This window comes from Onychomys torridus, chromosome 13, assembly GCF_903995425.1.
Source record: "Onychomys torridus chromosome 13, mOncTor1.1, whole genome shotgun sequence".
In the NCBI taxonomy this organism is placed as follows: Eukaryota; Metazoa; Chordata; class Mammalia; order Rodentia; family Cricetidae; genus Onychomys; species Onychomys torridus.
The window spans coordinates 2,401,536-2,421,169 of record NC_050455.1 but is presented as its reverse complement, the minus strand read 5'-3'; the positions used below and the strand labels follow the sequence as shown (position 1 = coordinate 2,421,169).

Below are 19,634 nucleotides of genomic sequence, written 5' to 3'. Positions count from 1 at the left end.
CCTGCACAGCAGGAAGGAACCTACTACTCCTCCAAGATGTCCTCTCATTCCCATACAGCAACTGTGGCATGCTCATGCCCTCCCCAATAATATAAAATACATGTAATTAAAAAAGAATAACTTAGGAAGTGACTCATTTTGAGAACTTCATAAAGAAAAAAAGCATATTTTTTTAAGAATAAGTATTAGGTCCTTATTTAGTTAATAACTTATTTATTTTTATTTTATGTGCATTGGTGCTTTGCCTGCATATATGTCTGTGTGAGGGTGCTGGATCCTCTGGAGCTGGAGTTACAGTTGTGAGCTGCCATGAAGGTGCTGGGAATTGAACCAGGGTCCTCTTTAAGAGTAGTCAGTGCTCTCAGCTGCTGAGCCATCTCTCCAGCCCCCCTAAATTTATTTAAAACAACAACATATAGAACATAACTGAAAGTTAACAGAATTTATAGTCTTTGTGAAAAAGGCAGAAAGTAGTCTTTAAGTTCAAAATTAAGCAGAAATTTATTGTTTCAAAGGTTGAGAACATAGTTCAAATTTCCAAAGTTCAAAATAAAATGGACTAAAAGTCTAGCGTTTGTTACAATAAAGCAAAGAAACCCTAGCCGCTATTTAAAAGTGAGCGACGCTAGTAACCCTCTATGTGAGCCGTGCTCTAATGTGAGCCGTGCTCTAATGTGAGCCGTGCTCTATGTGAGCCGTGCTCTATGTGAGCCGTGCTCTAATGTGAGCCGTGCTCTATGTGAGACATGCTCTATGTGAGACATGCTCTATGTGAGCCGTGCTCTAATGTGAGCCGTGCTCTAATGTGAGCCGTGCTCTAATGTGAGCCGTGCTCTATGTGAGACATGCTCTATGTGAGCCGTGCTCTAATGTGAGCCGTGCTCTATGTGAGCCGTGCTCTATGTGAGCCGTGCTCTAATGTGAGCCGTGCTCTAATGTGAGCCGTGCTCTATGTGAGACATGCTCTAATGTGAGCCGTGCTCTAATGTGAGCCGTGCTCTTATGTGAGCCGTGCTCTAATGTGAGCCGTGCTCTATGTGAGACATGCTCTAATGTGAGCCGTGCTCTAATGTGAGCCGTGCTCTAATGTGAGACATGCTCTAATGTGAGACATGCTCTCTAATGTGAGCCGTGCTCTAATGTGAGCCGTGCTCTAATGTGAGCCGTGCTCTAATGTGAGCCGTGCTCTAATGTGAGCCGTGCTCTTATGTGAGCCGTGCTCTAATGTGAGCCTCTTTACAATTGTAAAGTCAAGGTCACTGTGTGTGTTGGTGTGGGTGCAGACCTGTATATTTGAGTATGCCTGCCCATGAGGGCATATGTAGAGGTCAAAGGTGGACATCAGGATGCCTTCAACTGCACCCCTACTGTTTATTATTTCTTTGAGAATTACATACAATATATTTTGATCATATCCAAGTAGCCCTCTTCCCTACTCACCTAATAGAGCATCCTCATTTTTTGAGACAGGGTCTCTAACTGACCTGTTTCTGTTAGACTGGCTGGCCAGCAGGTCCCCAGGACCCACCTGTCTCCACTGGCCAGTGCTGGGGTAAATAACATGCACTCCATGACTGACTTTCATGAACTTAGGTACTCCTGTCTGTTAGGCAAGGATTCTACCCACTGGGACAAGGTTTCTCTGTGTAGCTTTGCGCCTTTCCTGGAACTCACTTGGTAGCCCAGGCTGGCCTCGAACTCACAGAGTTCCGCCTGGCTCTGCCTCCCGAGTGCTGGGGTTAAAGGTGTGCGCCATCACTGCCCAGCTTATCTTCTTCTTTTTAAACTAGGTAGCTTTGGATGGCTTCAGTCTCCTTGTAAATTATTTTGTTTTTTATCAAAGCAATAATTAGATACCTTACAGATTGGCAAAGACGGCTCTGCTGTCCCTCCAATGCATGGGTGATACTGCGACCACTCACCTCTCTTTCTCTTGAAAATACGGCCCCACGAATGCTTTCTGCTTGACTTTATCTTGTTGATCACCATGTACTGTAAACAAAACAAGATTTCACAAGCTGTAGAACTTGATAAGAAATAATCGATTTGCTTAGGAAAAAAACTATAGGATGTACCAAACTTCCTTTCATATGGATTTTCATACTTGCATTCTGGTGAGCAATTCATTACCATTTTATTTTTCATCTACATTAAAGGTGATGATTATCTTACCTCAGAGTCACTAAACTAAAAACTAAATTTCAGAAAGTATTTAGTTGATTGATTAATTTATTTTGAGACAGTGGCCTTAAACTCAAGAGATCCACTGACCTCTGACTCCCAGTGTTGGGACTGAAGGCGTGTGCCCCCACACCTGGCACATGAAGTACTAAGATTAACAGAAGGATCTAGATGTCTGTTATTACTTGGCAGGAGATATCAATAAACATTTTTTAGTATATCTCACTTATTTGCCCTATTAATTTGTGTAATGTATCTTTAAGATAGGTTATGATTAGAAATAGAGATTAAAGAATTTTATCAGAAAATTGATGACAAAATTGAAAAATTTCTGTCACTTCAAACTTTGCTATTATTCCTTTGTTTCTCGTGTACAGGGGTGTTCTCGTGTTTTTCTTCCACCCAACTGCTTAACACCAACTTGACTTCTTTCACCAAAGAGCGTGTTTTAGAGTTACACAGTAAGAAAAGATTACAGTGTGCTTTTGATCACTTTTATTTCCCTGCTTAGCAAGCTGGGGTGTTACCTATGTTGCTTTGATGTGTTTCCTTGCTGGTGGAGATGAGGCTGTTTTCAGTTTCAGTGACCTCAGACAGCACTATTACAACTATTCCCGGTGCTGACTCCTAACCCTATGGACAAAGAAGCACACTTCTCTGCATCTTCGTTTATCTCAGGACATATGCACACACCTGAGTCCAGTGCGGTGACAGGTGTGTGTTCAAGTCTGTATGAAACACTGCTTTTCCTCCTTTCTTTGTTAACCCCTGCCACCAGTGTGAGGCCCCACCCTCCCCTTTTCTAATATTTTGGTTGTCAGTGTTTTTAATCCCTCCAGGGAATGTGAATTTAACACCTGACACCCAATAATATTGGACACTTTTTTCATGTACTTATTGGTTATTCAATTATCTCCCCCCCTCTCGTTTTTTAAGACAGAGTTTCTCTGTATAGCATCCCTGGCTGTTCTGGAAATGCTCTGTAGTCCAGGCTGGCCTCGAACTCACAGAGATCCGCCTGCCTCTGCCTCCCGAGTGCTGGGATTAAAGGCGTGCGCCACCTCCGCCCAGCTTCAGTATCTTTTCAAAACCATAATAAAATCCAACTTGTATTTAAAATAAGGTCATTCTGATATTCTGTAGAAAATACAGGAGGTATGCACAGCATAGGTAAAATAGGGACAGAGAGAAAAGAGCAATGTAAAGTACCCTTTGCACAGTACCTCCAAGGCATCAGACGAGGCATGGAAGTGAGGTGGAAAATCAAGTCAAATACGAACCCCACTTCCCATTCCAACCTGTGGTTCTTGGGCTAAATCTCATTCTGAAACCAGCTTTGTGTGTCCTCCTAGGTAAGGGAGACTCTTTTTAGATAGCATCCACATGGTAGACAAGCCACTACTGCCAGAGCAAGTAATTCCTATCTATTTTCATTAAGGTTTTAATTTTTATGCTTCTGTGATTTATTCTGACAGTGTTAGGAATTTGACTCTCATGGAGTTTTGTTGTTGTAACTTGTGTCTGTCACAAAATAATGATGTCTACAAATAATATATGGCATTTAATTTTGATTGATAATAAAAAAAAGTGAACTATGTAAAAATTGATTCTCACATTTCTGCTTTTAACCACTGGGTAGATGGGTACTGGACAGATAATGAAACCTGGAGTGTCAGGAGAACATAAAAAACTGGTATAGAAAAACAAAAATTTATCAGGCAATTGGTGGTACATGACTTTAATCCCAGCACTAGAGAGGCAGAGGCAGGTGGGTCTCGGAGTTTGAAGCTAGACTGGTTTAGGACAGCCATATTGAATTCCAGGACAGCCAAGGCTACACAGAAAAAGCTTGTCTGTAGAGTCAAAAAAAAAAAAAAAGAGAAAAGAAAAACAAACATTTGTAAGTTCATGTATCTGGGTCTAAACACGTACAAAGATTGCCACAAAGGATTCCAGGAAGAGGAGTACAATGAGTAGACAAAACATTTCCCCTTGGTTTCCAGAATAGCAAAAACTATTTCTTTCCTACCTTGTTTCCAGAGCATCATATCCGTTTCCTTTGCTGCTTTTGCTAATCTGTGCTTTTTCTCTCATTCCCTCTCCTCCTTCTGTATTTTTTATTGTATTTCCTCATTTAATGTCCATGTGTGTGCAAAAATGTCTGTGGTGCCACAAGGACCGTGGAGGACTTGGTTCTCTCCTTCTACCATGTAGATCCCAAGGACTGAACTCAGTAGTCAGGTTTGGCAATAGATGCCTTTACCCACTGAGCCATCTGACTGGGTCACCTCTGCTCTCTTTAAGACTCTTGGGCTGGAGAGCTGACTCAGCTATGAAAGGCTAGACTCACAACCAAAACCATAAGCTGCTACATCCCAGAGGCTGGAAACCTGCCCTACTTATTTTCAATACCTTGGTGATCTTACTCAGTGTCATGGCTTTATGGAATGCCTACTTCCTGTTAACTTCCTGTCCTCAAGTTATCTTCTTGCTTAAAAGTCTACATACACTAACTGCTTACTAACAGACCCACTCGAATGTCTAGCAAATAAAAGCTATCAGAATGAGCTTTCGATATTGTTCCCCAAACTTACTTTTTCCCATGAAGGAAAATCAGTTAGAACTTTGGTGAAAATTAAAAGTTAAAATTTATGCCTGTGGTTGCTGGTAGGAAATACTTGGAACTTGGCTTAGACATTAATAGTTTAAACTGATAAAACACAAAGGTATCTAACAATTATTCACAAGTGTAGGACTGGGATTCATTACAAATCAAAAGAAATACAGATTTGCATTACTTTTCAGTAATGACTATAAAAGCTGTGAGCAAAAATGCTTTGTGAAGGGGCAAAAAGTCTTAGGAAGACTCTGCCAGTGTTTAAATGTGATGCATAGCAAGAATTTTACCTTGAAATTGCAATTATCTTCTTAAGAGTTCCAAGTAGATGGAGTACCCTGTGCTATCCTACTGTTCAGAACACTAAGTATATTAAGTATGTCCTCTGCCCTGTGCTATCACACTGTACAGACACTAAGTATATTAATATGTCCTCTGCCCTGTGCTATCCCACTGTACAGACACTAAGTACAGTAATATGTCCTCTGCCCTGTGCTATCCCACTGTACAGACACTAAGTATATTAATATGTCCTCTGCCCTGTGCTATCCCACTGTACAGACACTAAGTATAGTAAGTATTTTCTCTGCCCTGTGCTATCCCACTGTACAGACACTAAGTATAGTAAGTATGTCCTCTGCCCTGTGCTATCCCACTGTACAGACACTAAGTATAGTAATATGTCCTCTGCCCTGTGCTATCCCACTGTACAGACACTAAGTATAGTAATATGTCCTCTGCCCTGTGCTATCCCACTGTACAGACACTAAGTATAGTAATATGTCCTCTGCCCTGTGCTATCCCACTGTACAGACACTAAGTATAGTAATATGTCCTCTGCCCTGTGCTATCCCACTGTACAGACACTAAGTATATTAATATGTCCTCTGCCCTGTGCTATCCCACTGTACAGACACTAAGTATAGTAATATGTCCTCTGCCCTGTGCTATCCCACTGTACAGACACTAAGTATAGTAATATGTCCTCTGCCCTGTGCTATCCCACTGTACAGACACTAAGTATAGTAATATGTCCTCTGCCCTGTGCTATCCCACTGTACAGACACTAAGTATAGTAATATGTCCTCTGCCCTGTGCTATCCCACTGTACAGACACTAAGTATAGTAATATGTCCTCTGCCCTGTGCTATCCCACTGTACAGACACTAAGTATAGTAATATGTCCCCTGCCCTGTGCTATCCCACTGTACAGAAGTATAGTAATATGTCCTCTGCCCTGTGCTATCCCATTGTACAGACACTAAGTACAGTAATATGTCCTCTGCCCTGTGCTATCCCACTGTACAGACACTAAGTACAGTAATATGTCCTCTGCCCTGTGCTATCCCACTGTACAGACACTAAGTATAGTAATATGTCCTCTGCCCTGTGCTATCCCACTGTACAGACACTAAGTATATTAATATGTCCTCTGCCCTGTGCTATCCCACTGTACAGACACTAAGTATAGTAATATGTCCTCTGCCCTGTGCTATCCCACTGTACAGACACTAAGTATAGTAATATGTCCTCTGCCCTGTGCTATCCCACTGTACAGACACTAAGTATAGTAATATGTCCTCTGCCCTGTGCTATCCCACTGTACAGACACTAAGTATAGTAATATGTCCTCTGCCCTGTGCTATCCCACTGTACAGACACTAAGTACAGTAATATGTCCTCTGCCCTGTGCTATCCCACTGTACAGACACTAAGTATAGTAATATGTCCTCTGCCCTGTGCTATCCCACTGTACAGACACTAAGTATAGTAATATGTCCTCTGAGAAGACAAAGTGCTCACAGCAGAATATGGGTCTAAATTTTCTGTGAATTATTGATGAAATTAACAATTATAAAATTAAACTTTCTCACATTTTTATATAAACTTGTTTTTACATACTTACATATATATATATAAAGAAGTTTATATATATGTATGTATATAAAGAAATTTATACAACTGAACCAAAATTAATTTCTTAGTTCTAATAAATAGTTCAGTTATATACAAAGCTTGCATAAAGAGGTGCTCAGTGGAAGGTACAAGTGAGCACTCAACTTCTTTTTTGGAATATGTCCTTAGTTTGAAATTATTTCAAGTAAAACAGTAACTGGGAGAGACGGCTCGAGTGGTTAAGAGCACTGGCTGCTCTTCCAGAGGACGTAGGTTTGGTTCCCAGCACCAGCATGGTGGTTCACAACCTTCTGTAATTCCAGTTCCCGGGGATCCAATGCTCTCATCTGGCATCTGTGAGCACAAGGTACATATGTGGTACACAGACACAGACACACACAGACACAGACACGTAGGCAAAACAGCCATACATATAAAATTTTAAAAAATGTCTGAAAAATAAATTTACATAAGAAACACGAAACTTTTGTTAATATTTCCAATCAATTCTCTAATTAGCTCTCTAATTAGCTTGATGGCTTGGTAAACCCAGTATAATGGAAACGATACAGTTACAGAGAAAACAGACTTACTGTTTGGTTTCTTTGCCGCAGCAGACAATTCTTCCTCATCTGGTCCTTGGGGGAAGGATTCATATTCTTCATGTGTTGTCTGGTCAAACATTTCTTCTAAGCTATCATTCATCTTTATGTCTCCATCTATTTAAAAAAGGCACTGGCTTAGCAGCAAAGCAAGCTTTGGCCTTCCGTGAAGCCCACTGTGAACTTATACAGTAATAGTAACAACTATAGAGTAATGTAATAAATAAGGTCTTTGAGAGCACTTATTTTAGAAAAGATTTTTACAGTGGATTGTTGGTTTCACCTTCAAGATTGCTCTTTTCAATAAATGGGAATAGAGAAGCGCTGTACACATGTAAAAAGTGACTTTAAGATTGTTAGTTTCTTGACACTTGTCAAGAGAGTAGGTAACAAACCTTGATACGTGTAACAGAGTATTTAATGACACTTTAAAAAACGCAAGTATAATATCGACTTCAGTTATTTTTAAAAAGATTGTTTTATTGAATACGGAGTGAGTTGGAGGCATCTATAGACATGCTAAAAAGATGATTCAAAAGGCTGAGCGGTGGTGGTGCATGCCTTTAATCCCAGCACTTGGAAAGCAGAGGCAAGTAGAGCTCTGTGAGTTCGAGGCCAGCCTGGTCTCCCCAAAGCGAGTTCCAGGAAAGGCACAAAGCTACACAGACACACCCTGTCTTGAAAAACCAAAAAAAACAAAACAAAACAAAACAAAAAAACCTAGCAAGTGCAAGGCCCTGGGTTCGGTCCTCAGCTCTGGAAAAACAAACAAACAAAAAACGATGATTCAAAGAATTTAGTTGTAAATTGTAATATTAAAAGAGCAGAACTCAGTGAGTAAAAGTAGCTAATATACTACAATATATGTAATTAAGTATTTAGAGACCTTTAAGTCAGGTTCTTTCCATGTAACTTAATCCTCACAAGGGGCACATGAGGTAATAAACTCCTAAGTCCCAGTAGTTACTGTTCAGTTATAAAAGCTTTATGTGGAGACTTCAAGTGTTATCCTATGATGATAAAGCTAGTTTTTGTTGTTTTCATAAAACTGGATCTCTTACATATGTCAAAGACTTTCCCCTTCTATTAGCTCATGTATAACTCACAAAAATCAAAACAATTCTTGGGACTGGAGAGATGGCTCAGAGGTTAAGAGCACTGGCTGCCCTTCCAAAGGTCCTGAGTTCAATTCCCAGCAACCACATGGTGGCTCACAACCATCTGTAATGAGATCTGGTGCCCTCTTCTGGCCTGCAGGCATATATGCAGACAGAACACTGGATACATAAATAAATCTTTAAAAAAAATTCTTATCAAAGAAACTGTGAGGACTAAAAAATATACCATAATATATAATGAAAAATGCTAAATATAAACAGGTATATAAATAGCACACATTAAACTCTGTATAAAATTTTACTTGCTTTCCTATTTTTCTAATGAAGCAGCAAATAGTTATTCTGTTTTAAAAATCACTGTTAGTGCTTGGTAACTCAAAATGGATGGAAACAATGGATTCACACCCTATCTACTATATCAACATGCTGAATTCATTTTCACAAATTTAACTACATTACCCATTGTATAGTCAATTCAGATACAGATTCAGACCAGAGCCAGCTAAAACTGTTCAGGATAAATAACTACCATGGTCTTTTTTTCTCTGCTTCCTTTTTTTTTTTTTTTTTGAGACAGGGTTTCTCTGTGTAACAGCTCTAACTGTCCTGGAACTTGCTTTGTAAGACCAGGCTGGCCTCGAACTCACAGAGATCCTTCTGCCCCTGTCTCCCAAGTGCTGGGATCAAAGGTGTGTGCCACCACCACCTGGCAGTTCTTAATCTTTAATCTGGAGAACTCTTACCTTGATTAATTTCTACATTTACATTCCATCATTATATTACATTATCATATTATATATTCACTAGCTTCTTCCTCATTAAAATGTAAATTCCATGGGGTATTTTTGTTCTATTTATTCCAGTCCTAGATTTTTGATATTTACTAAATGATTACATATTTGTTCTTTTTCCCCGAGGAGCAAACTTATAAATAATCTTTAAGTGATGTCACACACCCCAAACACTCTGTATACTTGTTAGAGAGCTAAGGTGCCAACTAACTGGTCTAACTTTTGAGTAAGAAATACTTGTACAAAGGCAATACATACTATCTGATATTTCTATCATAGCATCTGGTAGGTCTAATGCACAATAGGGGTACAAAGATATTAGCCACAGTTGAGAGTTTTATTGGTGTACTTCACTTCTGTATTAAAGAGGTTTACTTTCCTCCCCTCAAGTACAGCTTCAACAGACCGACTATTACAAATACTGTTCTTGCAATATGAAGTTGACAGCCATCTGGTTGGTGATACTATTTGCTATTCACTACTGGAATTTTCTATCTTAATGCAGTTAGGACACTAAGAAAGAATGTGATTCAAAAGAACTTATTAAGACTCGATGTTTCAGTGGTAAAGAGCACTCTCTTGCAGGGGACCTAGGTTCATTTCCCAGCACTCACATGGTGGTTCACAACTCCACTTTCAGGGGATCTTCTGATCTCCATGGGCACCAAGCATACACGTGGTACACATACATACATATGTAGGCAAAACACACATAAAAATAAAATAAAGCTGGGTAGCGGTGGTGCACCCCTTTAATCCCAGCACTCAGGGAGAGGGAGGCAGAGCCTGGCAGATCTCTGTGAGTTTGAGGCCAGCCTGGTCTACAGAGCGAGATCCAGAATAGGCACTAAAACTACACAGAGAAACCTTGTTTTGAAAAACCAAAAAATAAAAATAAAAAAATAAAATAAAATAAACTTAATAAAAGGGTTGGATGTTTCATTTTTTAGCCTAAGTAGGTAGACCGCAGAATGCACACACAGATGGAGTCCTCACAGCTTATGACATATGACCACTGAGCAAGCCCTTTGCATTTGGTACTGTCTCTTCCTGTGCGGGTCTTGACTCTTCCGTACAAAGTGGTGGTGAGTGTCCTAACTCTTTATGCTGTGTGCCCAACAGGCCTAGATGTCACCTTGTCTTCTGGAAAATCAAGGTTTTAGCAAAGAATAAATTCTTCTTACTACAAAGGGGTAGGTAGATGCTCCTGATTTGACTAAGACCTCTTTTTGGTAGAGGCAGAATATGACAGATTAACTCATTATATATATTTCCTTTTCTTAGCAATAATGTATAAATCTATACCAAAACTTCTATATCAAATTGCTTCAGAAATAATTGTAAGTCTAAAAGTATATATACACTATATAATAAAAATGGTCTACACCAGAGAGATAAGCAAACATTTTTCCAAAAAAGACTAGATAGCAAATATTTTAGGTCTACAGGGCCACAAAGTCTCTACTGACTAACCAACTGTGCCCTTGCACAGAACAATCAATCACAGGTAATGCATACAACAAAGGAAGCCATGTTCCAATAAAACTTTATTTACAAACTGGCTACTGGGTAGACCTTGCTGACTCCTGAAAGCAAACTGGAATTCCTGAAGTAGGGTTATTATGGCTAAAGCATTTCTTCTGAAATAACCAAACTGAACTTTCCTAAGGAAGAATATAACATTAACAGAGCTGGAGTTGGGATGGTGATCCAAGCCTATAATGACAGAACTTAGGAGGCTGAAACAGAAAAGACTGCAAGTTCAAGACTAGCCACCAAACCACCCCTACCATTACAGAGAGAAGAGTAAATAAACTAACTTAAAATAAATGGATAATGAAAGTTAGTACAACGGAATATTACTCAGTTCTTAAAAAATGGAATTATGAAAAGTGCAGGTAAATGGATGGAGCTACAAAACCATCATCTAGAGCAGCGGTTCTCAACCCTCTTAATGCTGAGACCCTTTAATACATTTCCTCATGTTGTGCTGACCCCAACTATAAAATTATTTCATTCCTACTCTGTAACTGTAATTTTGCTACTGTTATGAACTGTATGTAAATATCTGATATGCGACTCCTATAAAAGAGTTGTTTGACCCCAAAGGGGTTGTGAACCACAAGTTGAGAACTGCTTCTCTAGAGTAAGGTAACTCAGACCCGCAAACACAAATATTCTGTTTTCTCTTCTATGGAGATGTTAGCTAATACGAGGCCTTTGATATGCATGCTACAGTCCTATAACCAGGGGTTAGGTTAAAAGGCACTAGCAGGGAGGAGAGGCTCTCCCAAGGAAAGGGAAATAGAACATATTGTCATGGAGAGACAGGGGTCAGGAAGAGAAGAGTGTATGAGAATAACACTAAGGGCCATATAAGGGGCATATGGAACCTTGTTACTGTCGAAGCTTCTTAAATACACAAGAATATGAACGGAATCTAAATGGAATCACCAAATAATGGAGGAGTCACTGCCTCAAACAGACATCTTATGCCACGAAGCGAAACCTCCAGTGCCTGCCAAGAATTAATTACATCCAGTTGAGTTGTTGGCCAAAGGAGCTCCATGGAAACTCAAACATCTCAGGCTGTTGCCAAGGCTATTGGTTGCTCTCCACAAAACTGATGGCAAAGCCCTATTCCTGTAAACAATACTTACGTATTTCACTGGATATGGAGAGGTCAAGCTGGTGCCTAACTAGAGGCTTCACCCCTACTAGCTAGTATTCATGGTAATGGAAGGTAGTCTGCCTACTAACAGAGGAGAAAGGTAATCAACCCAGCTACAAACCTGCCTTCAAGAGTTCAATTCCCAGCAACCACATGGTGGCTCATAACCATCTGTAATGAGATCTGGTGCCCTCTTCTGGCCTGCAGTCATGCAGGCTGTATACATAATAAATAAATAAATCTTAAAAAAAATATGCCGGCATAAACACTGTTGGAGGAACCATCACTACTCTGACTGGATATAAGGCCCACTCCATGAAATGGAACCCATGTCTGACACTGCTAGGGTGGACAAGAAACTGAATAGACCACGGGACTAGACGAAAACCAAATACTAGCTTTAATAACGGATCACAGGAATAAAATGACTCTTAATTACGTTCTGCAATACCTATGTCAGTACCTTGCTCACCCATCATCACAGAGCTTCTCGTAGTAAATGGGAACTAATACAGATACCCACAATGAACAAAATGAGAGTGAGAGACTCTGGAGTACTCAGTGCTCAAACACCTCCCCTCAGGGATCTATGTGGAAGAGGAGGTGGAAAAAAATGTAAGAGCCAGAGCTGATGGAGGACTCCAGGAAACAGTGTCTTTTAGACACAACAGGACCGATGCCCATAGGAACCTACAGAGACTGTGGCAGTATGCACAGGACCTGCCTGCACAAGTTCGAGCCAGATGGGGTCCCAGTGCTGAGAGGAGGAAATGGACCAAGGCCCCCACACCTAACCAAGGAGCTATTTGCAGCTGATAACCACTTGCAGAGGAAAAATTAGCTTTCTCTAATGGAATCTCACTGGGTATATTAACCACATTGCAGGGCAGGCCCTGGGCATGGCTGTACTCAGCCAATATAAAATGAACTCAATGCATTTTTGTCGTTTATATCTCACATAACTTTGTTTGGGGAATTTTTGTTTTACTGGTCTTTTGCTTCCGTTTTTGTGGGGTTTTTTTTGCCCCTAGAGAGAAAGAAAGAAGACATGGAGTTGGGTGGGTGGGAGGAGTTGGGGGAGGGAAAAATGTGACTAGAATATATTGTAGAATGGTTTATAAAGTCACTGCACTTATCACTATAATCTGACCACACAGTTCATTCCACATTTGGCTGAAGTAACAAAATCACAAGAAATCTTACTTGGAGTTTCTGCTTCGTGCTCTTGTCTCTTCATCTTTAAAAGCACGGTTTCACTGACCAATGTGCAGTCCATGTCCACCGTTTCTCCTAATCGAGAATGACTGCCACCCTAATAAATATTTTAAAAACTCAGGAGCTTAGCAGTTATGCATGCCTTCACAGTCTCATATCTGTGTTTGACCACAAAAAGCGTTAAAAACTCTCATCAAATTTTACTATTTTAAAGCATTAAGTTATTTACTTTTGTATCGCAGGAACAGAGGTATAGATTTTCTTGTCTCTAGAACACTTTGCCCCGATCTATCAGCTCTTCACGCCAATCTGAGGAAAAGGACTACCCCTGGAAAGGCCCGCGGGTTTGTTTACCACTACAGTCCTCTGTGCCCGACTCACCTTCTCCAATCTGCCCCACAGCAACAAACTTGAATGCACATGAAAAGCAACTTTAATAATAACATTTGATTTCCTCATAGCTATATGATGCTTTAATAAACTATGTGATTTCTTAATGTGCCACCAAGTAGGAGAATTTAACAAGCTATATGGAACCTGAACACAAAGCAAAATTGTATTTCCAGTACAAATTAAACAAAACAAAACAAAACACCATAGCTGGGTGTAGTGATACACACTTTAATCCCAGCACTCGGGAGGCAGAGGCAGGCTGATCTTTGTGAGTTCATAACCAGCCTGGTCTATAGAGGCTTCCAGGACAGCCAGAGCTGCATAGTGAGATATTCTTTCTCTCTCTCTCTCTCTTCTCTCTCTCTCTCTCTCTCTCTCTCTCTCTCTCTCTCTCTCTCAGTCTCTCTCTCTCTCACACACACACACACACACACACACACACACACACACACACTACTTTTTAAAAAGTAAACTGAAAAACAATGTCTTGACAACACTTTTTTCTTTTCTTTTTTTTTTAAAGCTAGTATTCAGGTGGCTGGAGAGATGGCCTGGTGTTTAAAGTACTTGCTGCTTTTGCAGAGGCCCCAGGTTCAATTCCCAGCACTCAAATGGTGATTCACAACCATTTGTAACTCCAATTCCAGGGGATCTGACACCATTTTCTGACTTCTGCAGGCAATTTCAGGCAGACATGGTACACAAAAATACAAGTAGGCAAAACTCATGTACATAATAAATAAATATAAAAAAATTAAAGCACATGATGGAACTATTAGCCTGGTGATACACACCTACAATCCTAGCACTTGTGAGGCTGAAGCCTGAGTATAGTTTGAGACCAGTCTGTGTTGAGATGCTATCTAAAAAACTAAGAACATATGATAGGTGATTTTTGATAAAAGTAAAATCACTTGGAATGCGTACCTATAATTCTGTTATAGTTGTTAATAAGTTGTCTGGGGCACACAAGAAGACTCAGTGGGTAAGTGCACAAGCCTAACAACCTGGTTTGATCCCCAGGACTCACACCTGGAGAGGACCAAATCCTGAAGGCTGTGCTCTGGCCTCTGCACGTATGGTGTAACATGCACATGGTATGCACTAATGTGTATATGCACACATACACAATAAATGGAATGTGTAAAAAAGTATTTCAAGGAGAGGAGACTGATAACTCACTAGAGTAAGAAACAAATGGGCTTTAGTTCAATTTTTTAACTTACCTTTGTATCTATTACAGTAACATCCATTTTATACTGAGAAAGGTCTGCTCCTGGATCTACACTCCACTGGATATTTTCAAAGGACACATCTTGGAAAAGGAGGAGGAGAAGCACAAATTAAAAACCCAATTTGAAAATGTGTTTCACTTTAAAAGCATTAACTGCTATAGCAGAAGACTTGGGTTTGGTTCTTGGCATTCATATGGTGGCTCATAACTGTCTGTAACTCCAGCTCAAGAGGACCTGTTACCCCTTCTGACTTCTGCAAGCATGAGGCACACACAGTGCAAATATACAAACAGGCAAAACATTCATATACATAAAAATTAAAGAATCTTAAAAAATTCAAAGTGGGTAAAGAATCTTACCACAGTTCAAATGGCCAATAAAAACATTATGAAAAAATGACCAATACAACCAGCAATCAGAAAAATGAAAGACAAAAAAAAATGAGATCATTCACACAGATTAAGATGGCTAGACTCAAAGAGTGTGTGTGTGTGTATGTGTGTGTGTAACCTGAAACCCACACAATCACAGTGTTAATGTGAAATGGCATAGCTGCTTTGGGAAATAGACTACCTAAGAGCTGGTATGAGGTCTAGCAATGTTAGTCTCAGGTAAATTGGGAAAAAGAAGAAAACACCCATTTCCAAAAAAGTCTTTACACAGGACTATTCATAAAGGTAACAATGACAGCAAATTTGTATTAACTGATGAAAACATGATTGTATTGTAATGAAATTTTATCCAGCAATAAACAGGGATGGAATACTGATACATCATACAATATGGCTGGCAACTGAAAACACTGTGCCGTTGCTAGGGAGATGGCTCAGCAGGGAAGGTGCCTGCCAAGCAAGCATGATGATCTGCATTTGAACACTGGAACCTATGTGAAAGTTCAAGGAAAGAACCGACTGCACAAGCTGTCCTCTGACCTGCAGATCCACTTCAGAAACATATCACACATACAATAGTAACAGTAAAATGAAGTTAAAAGAAAACATTATTATGCTAAGGGAAAGAAGTTACAAGTTACATGAAACAGCTACAATATTTCAATCGACAGAGATAAACATTAGACCATTGATAACTAGAGTTGGGAAGGATGAAAAGGCTTGGAAGATGATAAACTCAACAGCTGTACAACTCTTTAATTATACCACAACCACTGGACTGGGCACAACGGACATTTTCACGATAAGTGATTTGTATTTCACTAAAGTAATTGCTTAAAAGTTAAAACTGTGAGACAGTTTGGATTTTCATGTATTATATGTAGATGTAACACCTGACAACTACAAACTGTAGTTTCAGAACATGAAGCAACAGCTGGGTGGTGGTGTATGTCTTTAATCCCAGCACTCAGAGGCAGGCAGATCTCTTTGAGTTCGAGACCAGCGTGGTCTACAAAGTGAGTTCCAGGACAGTGGGGGCTACACAGAGAAATCCTGTTTCAACCCCTCCATCCTCCCCTGAAAAGAGCATGAAGCAAAATGATACTAACTGCAAGTAGACTGTGGAAAGTTAATAGGTATAGTATGATCCTTAGAGGTATAATGAAAAAAAAAAAAAATCAAAGACAAAAAGCTAAGAGAAAGCAGGAATGACAGAGGAAAAACACACAAACAAAAAACCAAAACCAAACATTTTCACTTAGGGACTGAAACCGTGTAAGGAAAACAACTAAATAATGTGTTTCAGGGGAAATGGAAATAAGCCAATTATGAAAGAGTAACAATTTACTAACGATGAAAAAATACTGCATATGAAGCATAGAAGTGGTGAGTGGCTGAAAAACAAAAGGATGTTTATACACAGATTAGGGCAAATTTAAGGACTCAAGAGACATCTTAGAAGTTAAAGGGCTCGCTGAGCCCTTCAATATATGTCAAAAGACCAGGCATGGATCCCTGGGCTGGCTGGCAGGCAGTGTGCGGAGAGTTCCAGGCCAATGAGAGGCTACCTAAAAATAAGGTGAACAGTATCTAAGTAACAACATACCAGGCATACACACACCTACATGTGCACTTGTATAGATGTGCATAGGCATATGTACATACATACTTATACACACACACACACACACACACACACACACACACATACAAGATTTAAACAAGAAGTTAAAATCTTATTAAATTTTTATCTGTTTAAGCTTATACACAAACATTTCAATGCAAAGAAAAAAGACAGTATCTAGGTATCTAAGAGGTAAAGAACAAGTTTTGAATGATGAATAATTACTGCTATTGTTACTACTGTTCCTTCAAGACAAGGTTTCTCTGTGTAGCCCTGGCTGTCTTCAAACTCAGAGATCTGCCTGCCTCTGGCTCCTGCGCGCTAAGATTAAAGGTATGCGCCACCACTGCCCAGCAATGAATTATTTTTAAATATTCTGTACAGTTTAGGACTGTGGATGGAGCTTAGTGATAGGTTGCTGCTTATCTAGCATGTTTAAGGCCCTGGGTTCAATCCCTAGTATTGCCTCCCTCTAAATCACTAAAACCCAAAACCAAACCAAACCCCAGTGGGATAGTTAAAATACTTTTTAAAAGTCTTTGCAAAGGAAGAAAGAAATAACTACATAAGTAAATCCACAAAACCATCTAAATGTACATATCAAAGTATTTAAAATAAAGATTTAAAAAGCGTAAGAGCAGAAAAACCCAAGGTAAAATGAAAGGAGTGAGAATAACGCTATTAAACACAGACACATGCAGGAAAAAGATGTGCCCTCACCAGCTTTTGTATAAGGAATGTGAACCCCACCCATTAAGAAGAGGATCGAGCCTGTTGATAGTGCACACACCTTGGTTGTTTGGCGGAGGCTTTGTTTTAGCAACTCTACAGGGATTTAACTGAAGAACTGATGCAGGCTCACATCCTCCATGGACTGATCTGTTTTTTACTTTGGTTGGCACAAGAGAACCAGTACCCTAAACAGAAATGATTATTAGCACCTAAACAAAATCACAAACAATCTTAATCAAACTCTCTCAACACTGAACACAAACCTTCGCGTCACTAAGACGACTCTCTGTCTCCAAACTCTCCTGTGAGCACAGAGGGGTTTTGAAGACAGCAGGCCTTTCCTCTTTTGTCTGCACTGGCATTTTAGGGTCTGGAGAGACTTTACCAGAGGACTGCAGGCCACACTGCTGTAAACAGGACACCTCTGAAGGATCTCTGGCTAATATGCAGGCCCCACTCAAGGCTTTACGACCTGAGGAAGAGCCCTTTGGGACAGGCTTCAAGGCCTCACAAACAGTCACTTGTTTAAACTTGCTTTTAAAAGTTTCATTCCCGTGGCTCTTCTCTTGACGTTGGGCAGCTGCAAACCGATCTGACAGGTCCAGGGGTTTATCCATCACGTGGTCTCCATTCATGCAGAACTGATTCTCCACTGGGAAAGGCAGAGTGTTTTCCTTATCAAAACAAGTCTGGGGACAGTTTACTGCACGGTCACTCTCTTCCTCAGCCTTCTTCCTTTTTGATGCTTTGCCTCCCAGTGATTTCAAAGGCACCAAGCACTTATCAGTAATAATGTGTTTAATGTGATCAGTACTGCCCTGCTCATCTACGGATTCACTTACATTTTTATTCATAAGTATCTGCTTCTTAGGTAATGATTGGCTAATGACCTTGTTCACTTCAGATCCAAGACTATGATGTGTGAAAAGAGCACTGTCCTCAGATTTTGACCTAGCTTTCTCTGATTTAGAAACAGAAATGTTGCTAAAGGGAGCTGTCTTCAAAAGGTTTCTTTTCCCAATGTCTAAGAGAGAAGGGGAGAAACTTGTATTCAAACCCAAATGAGTTTTCACAGTAGAGGTAGCTCCAAACACAGGTGATGAAGCCCGAATAGTAAATTCTTGGGGAGGTGTCTTTGCCACAGCGTCTGCACATCTAAATAAATAAAGAACGATACAAGATTTTTTTTAAAATGGAAAAACAGGATAAAAATTAAAATCCCAGCACTCGGGAGGCAGAGGCAGGTGGATCTATGTGAGTTCAAGGCCAGCCTGGGCTACCAAGTTAGTTCCAGGAAAAGGTGCAAAGCTACACAGAGAAACCCTGTCTCAAAACAACAACAACAACAACAAAAACAACAAAAACAAACAAACAAACAAACAAACAAAAAAATTAAAAGACCAGTAAACTAAAGAAACATTTCTTGATACAGAACAGTCAGGCATTACCGACCTATTAGAGGCAGATGATTAAAACAAATTTAAGATACAGTCTTGGTTTCTCTTCATTTGATATAACAGGAGATGAAGGTGGAAATGAAGTCCACTGAGGACTCCAAAGTCTTTTGTTATTATTAAATCTTAGGAGTAATTCCAAGAAAAAAATTCTTAACTACAGAACTGAATATAGAGCCCAGTAAGTGCTCTTAATAGCTATATGATCTTAAACAAGATATTCAACCTTATAAAGCCACAGAGTTCTTTAAAGAACAGGGTAATGAAACTCACATTACAAGTTATTATCATGATAAACTAAGAGTAATCGAGGTATCTAAAAAAAAAAAAAAAATCAAGCAAGGGCCAGCTGGTGGCAGGGGCACACTTTTAATCCCATTTAATTCCAGCACTCAGGAAACAGAGGTGAGTGGATCTTTGTTGAGTTCAAGATCAACCTAGTCTACAGAGGGAGTTCCAGAAAAGCCAGAACTACACAGAGAAACCCTGTCTTGAAAAAACAAAACAAACAAAAAACACCCAAAAAACAAACAACCAAAAACAGAACAACCCCCAAAAACAGCAAGCAAAATGCTTTATTAACATAGGTATTGTTAAAATGCTTTATCAACGTAAGCATTGTTAAATATTATGAAATTAGAGAAAAACAAAACAACAACAAAACCAAAAACTGGGCTAGAGATGGCTCAGTGGGTTAAAAGCACCAACCACTC

The 19,634-nt window shown here is 39.8% G+C and overlaps 1 protein-coding gene across 2 annotated transcripts in view; it reads right to left on the bottom strand.

The window, feature by feature from the left end:
• The window catches only part of Rbbp8 (RB binding protein 8, endonuclease), a 78,773-nt gene that overhangs the window by 8,876 nt on the left and 50,263 nt on the right, over positions 1-19,634 (bottom strand). For both annotated transcript variants that reach the window (XM_036205179.1, XM_036205180.1), the window contains 6 exons: positions 17,731-18,622; positions 17,526-17,652; positions 14,711-14,799; positions 13,080-13,188; positions 7,288-7,413; positions 1,923-1,992 (listed from right to left, as the gene is read on the bottom strand). In XM_036205179.1, coding sequence (XP_036061072.1) covers positions 1,923-1,992; positions 7,288-7,413; positions 13,080-13,188; positions 14,711-14,799; positions 17,526-17,652; positions 17,731-18,622 — 1,413 coding nt within the window. The remainder of the gene's footprint in view (positions 1-1,922; positions 1,993-7,287; positions 7,414-13,079; positions 13,189-14,710; positions 14,800-17,525; positions 17,653-17,730; positions 18,623-19,634) is intronic.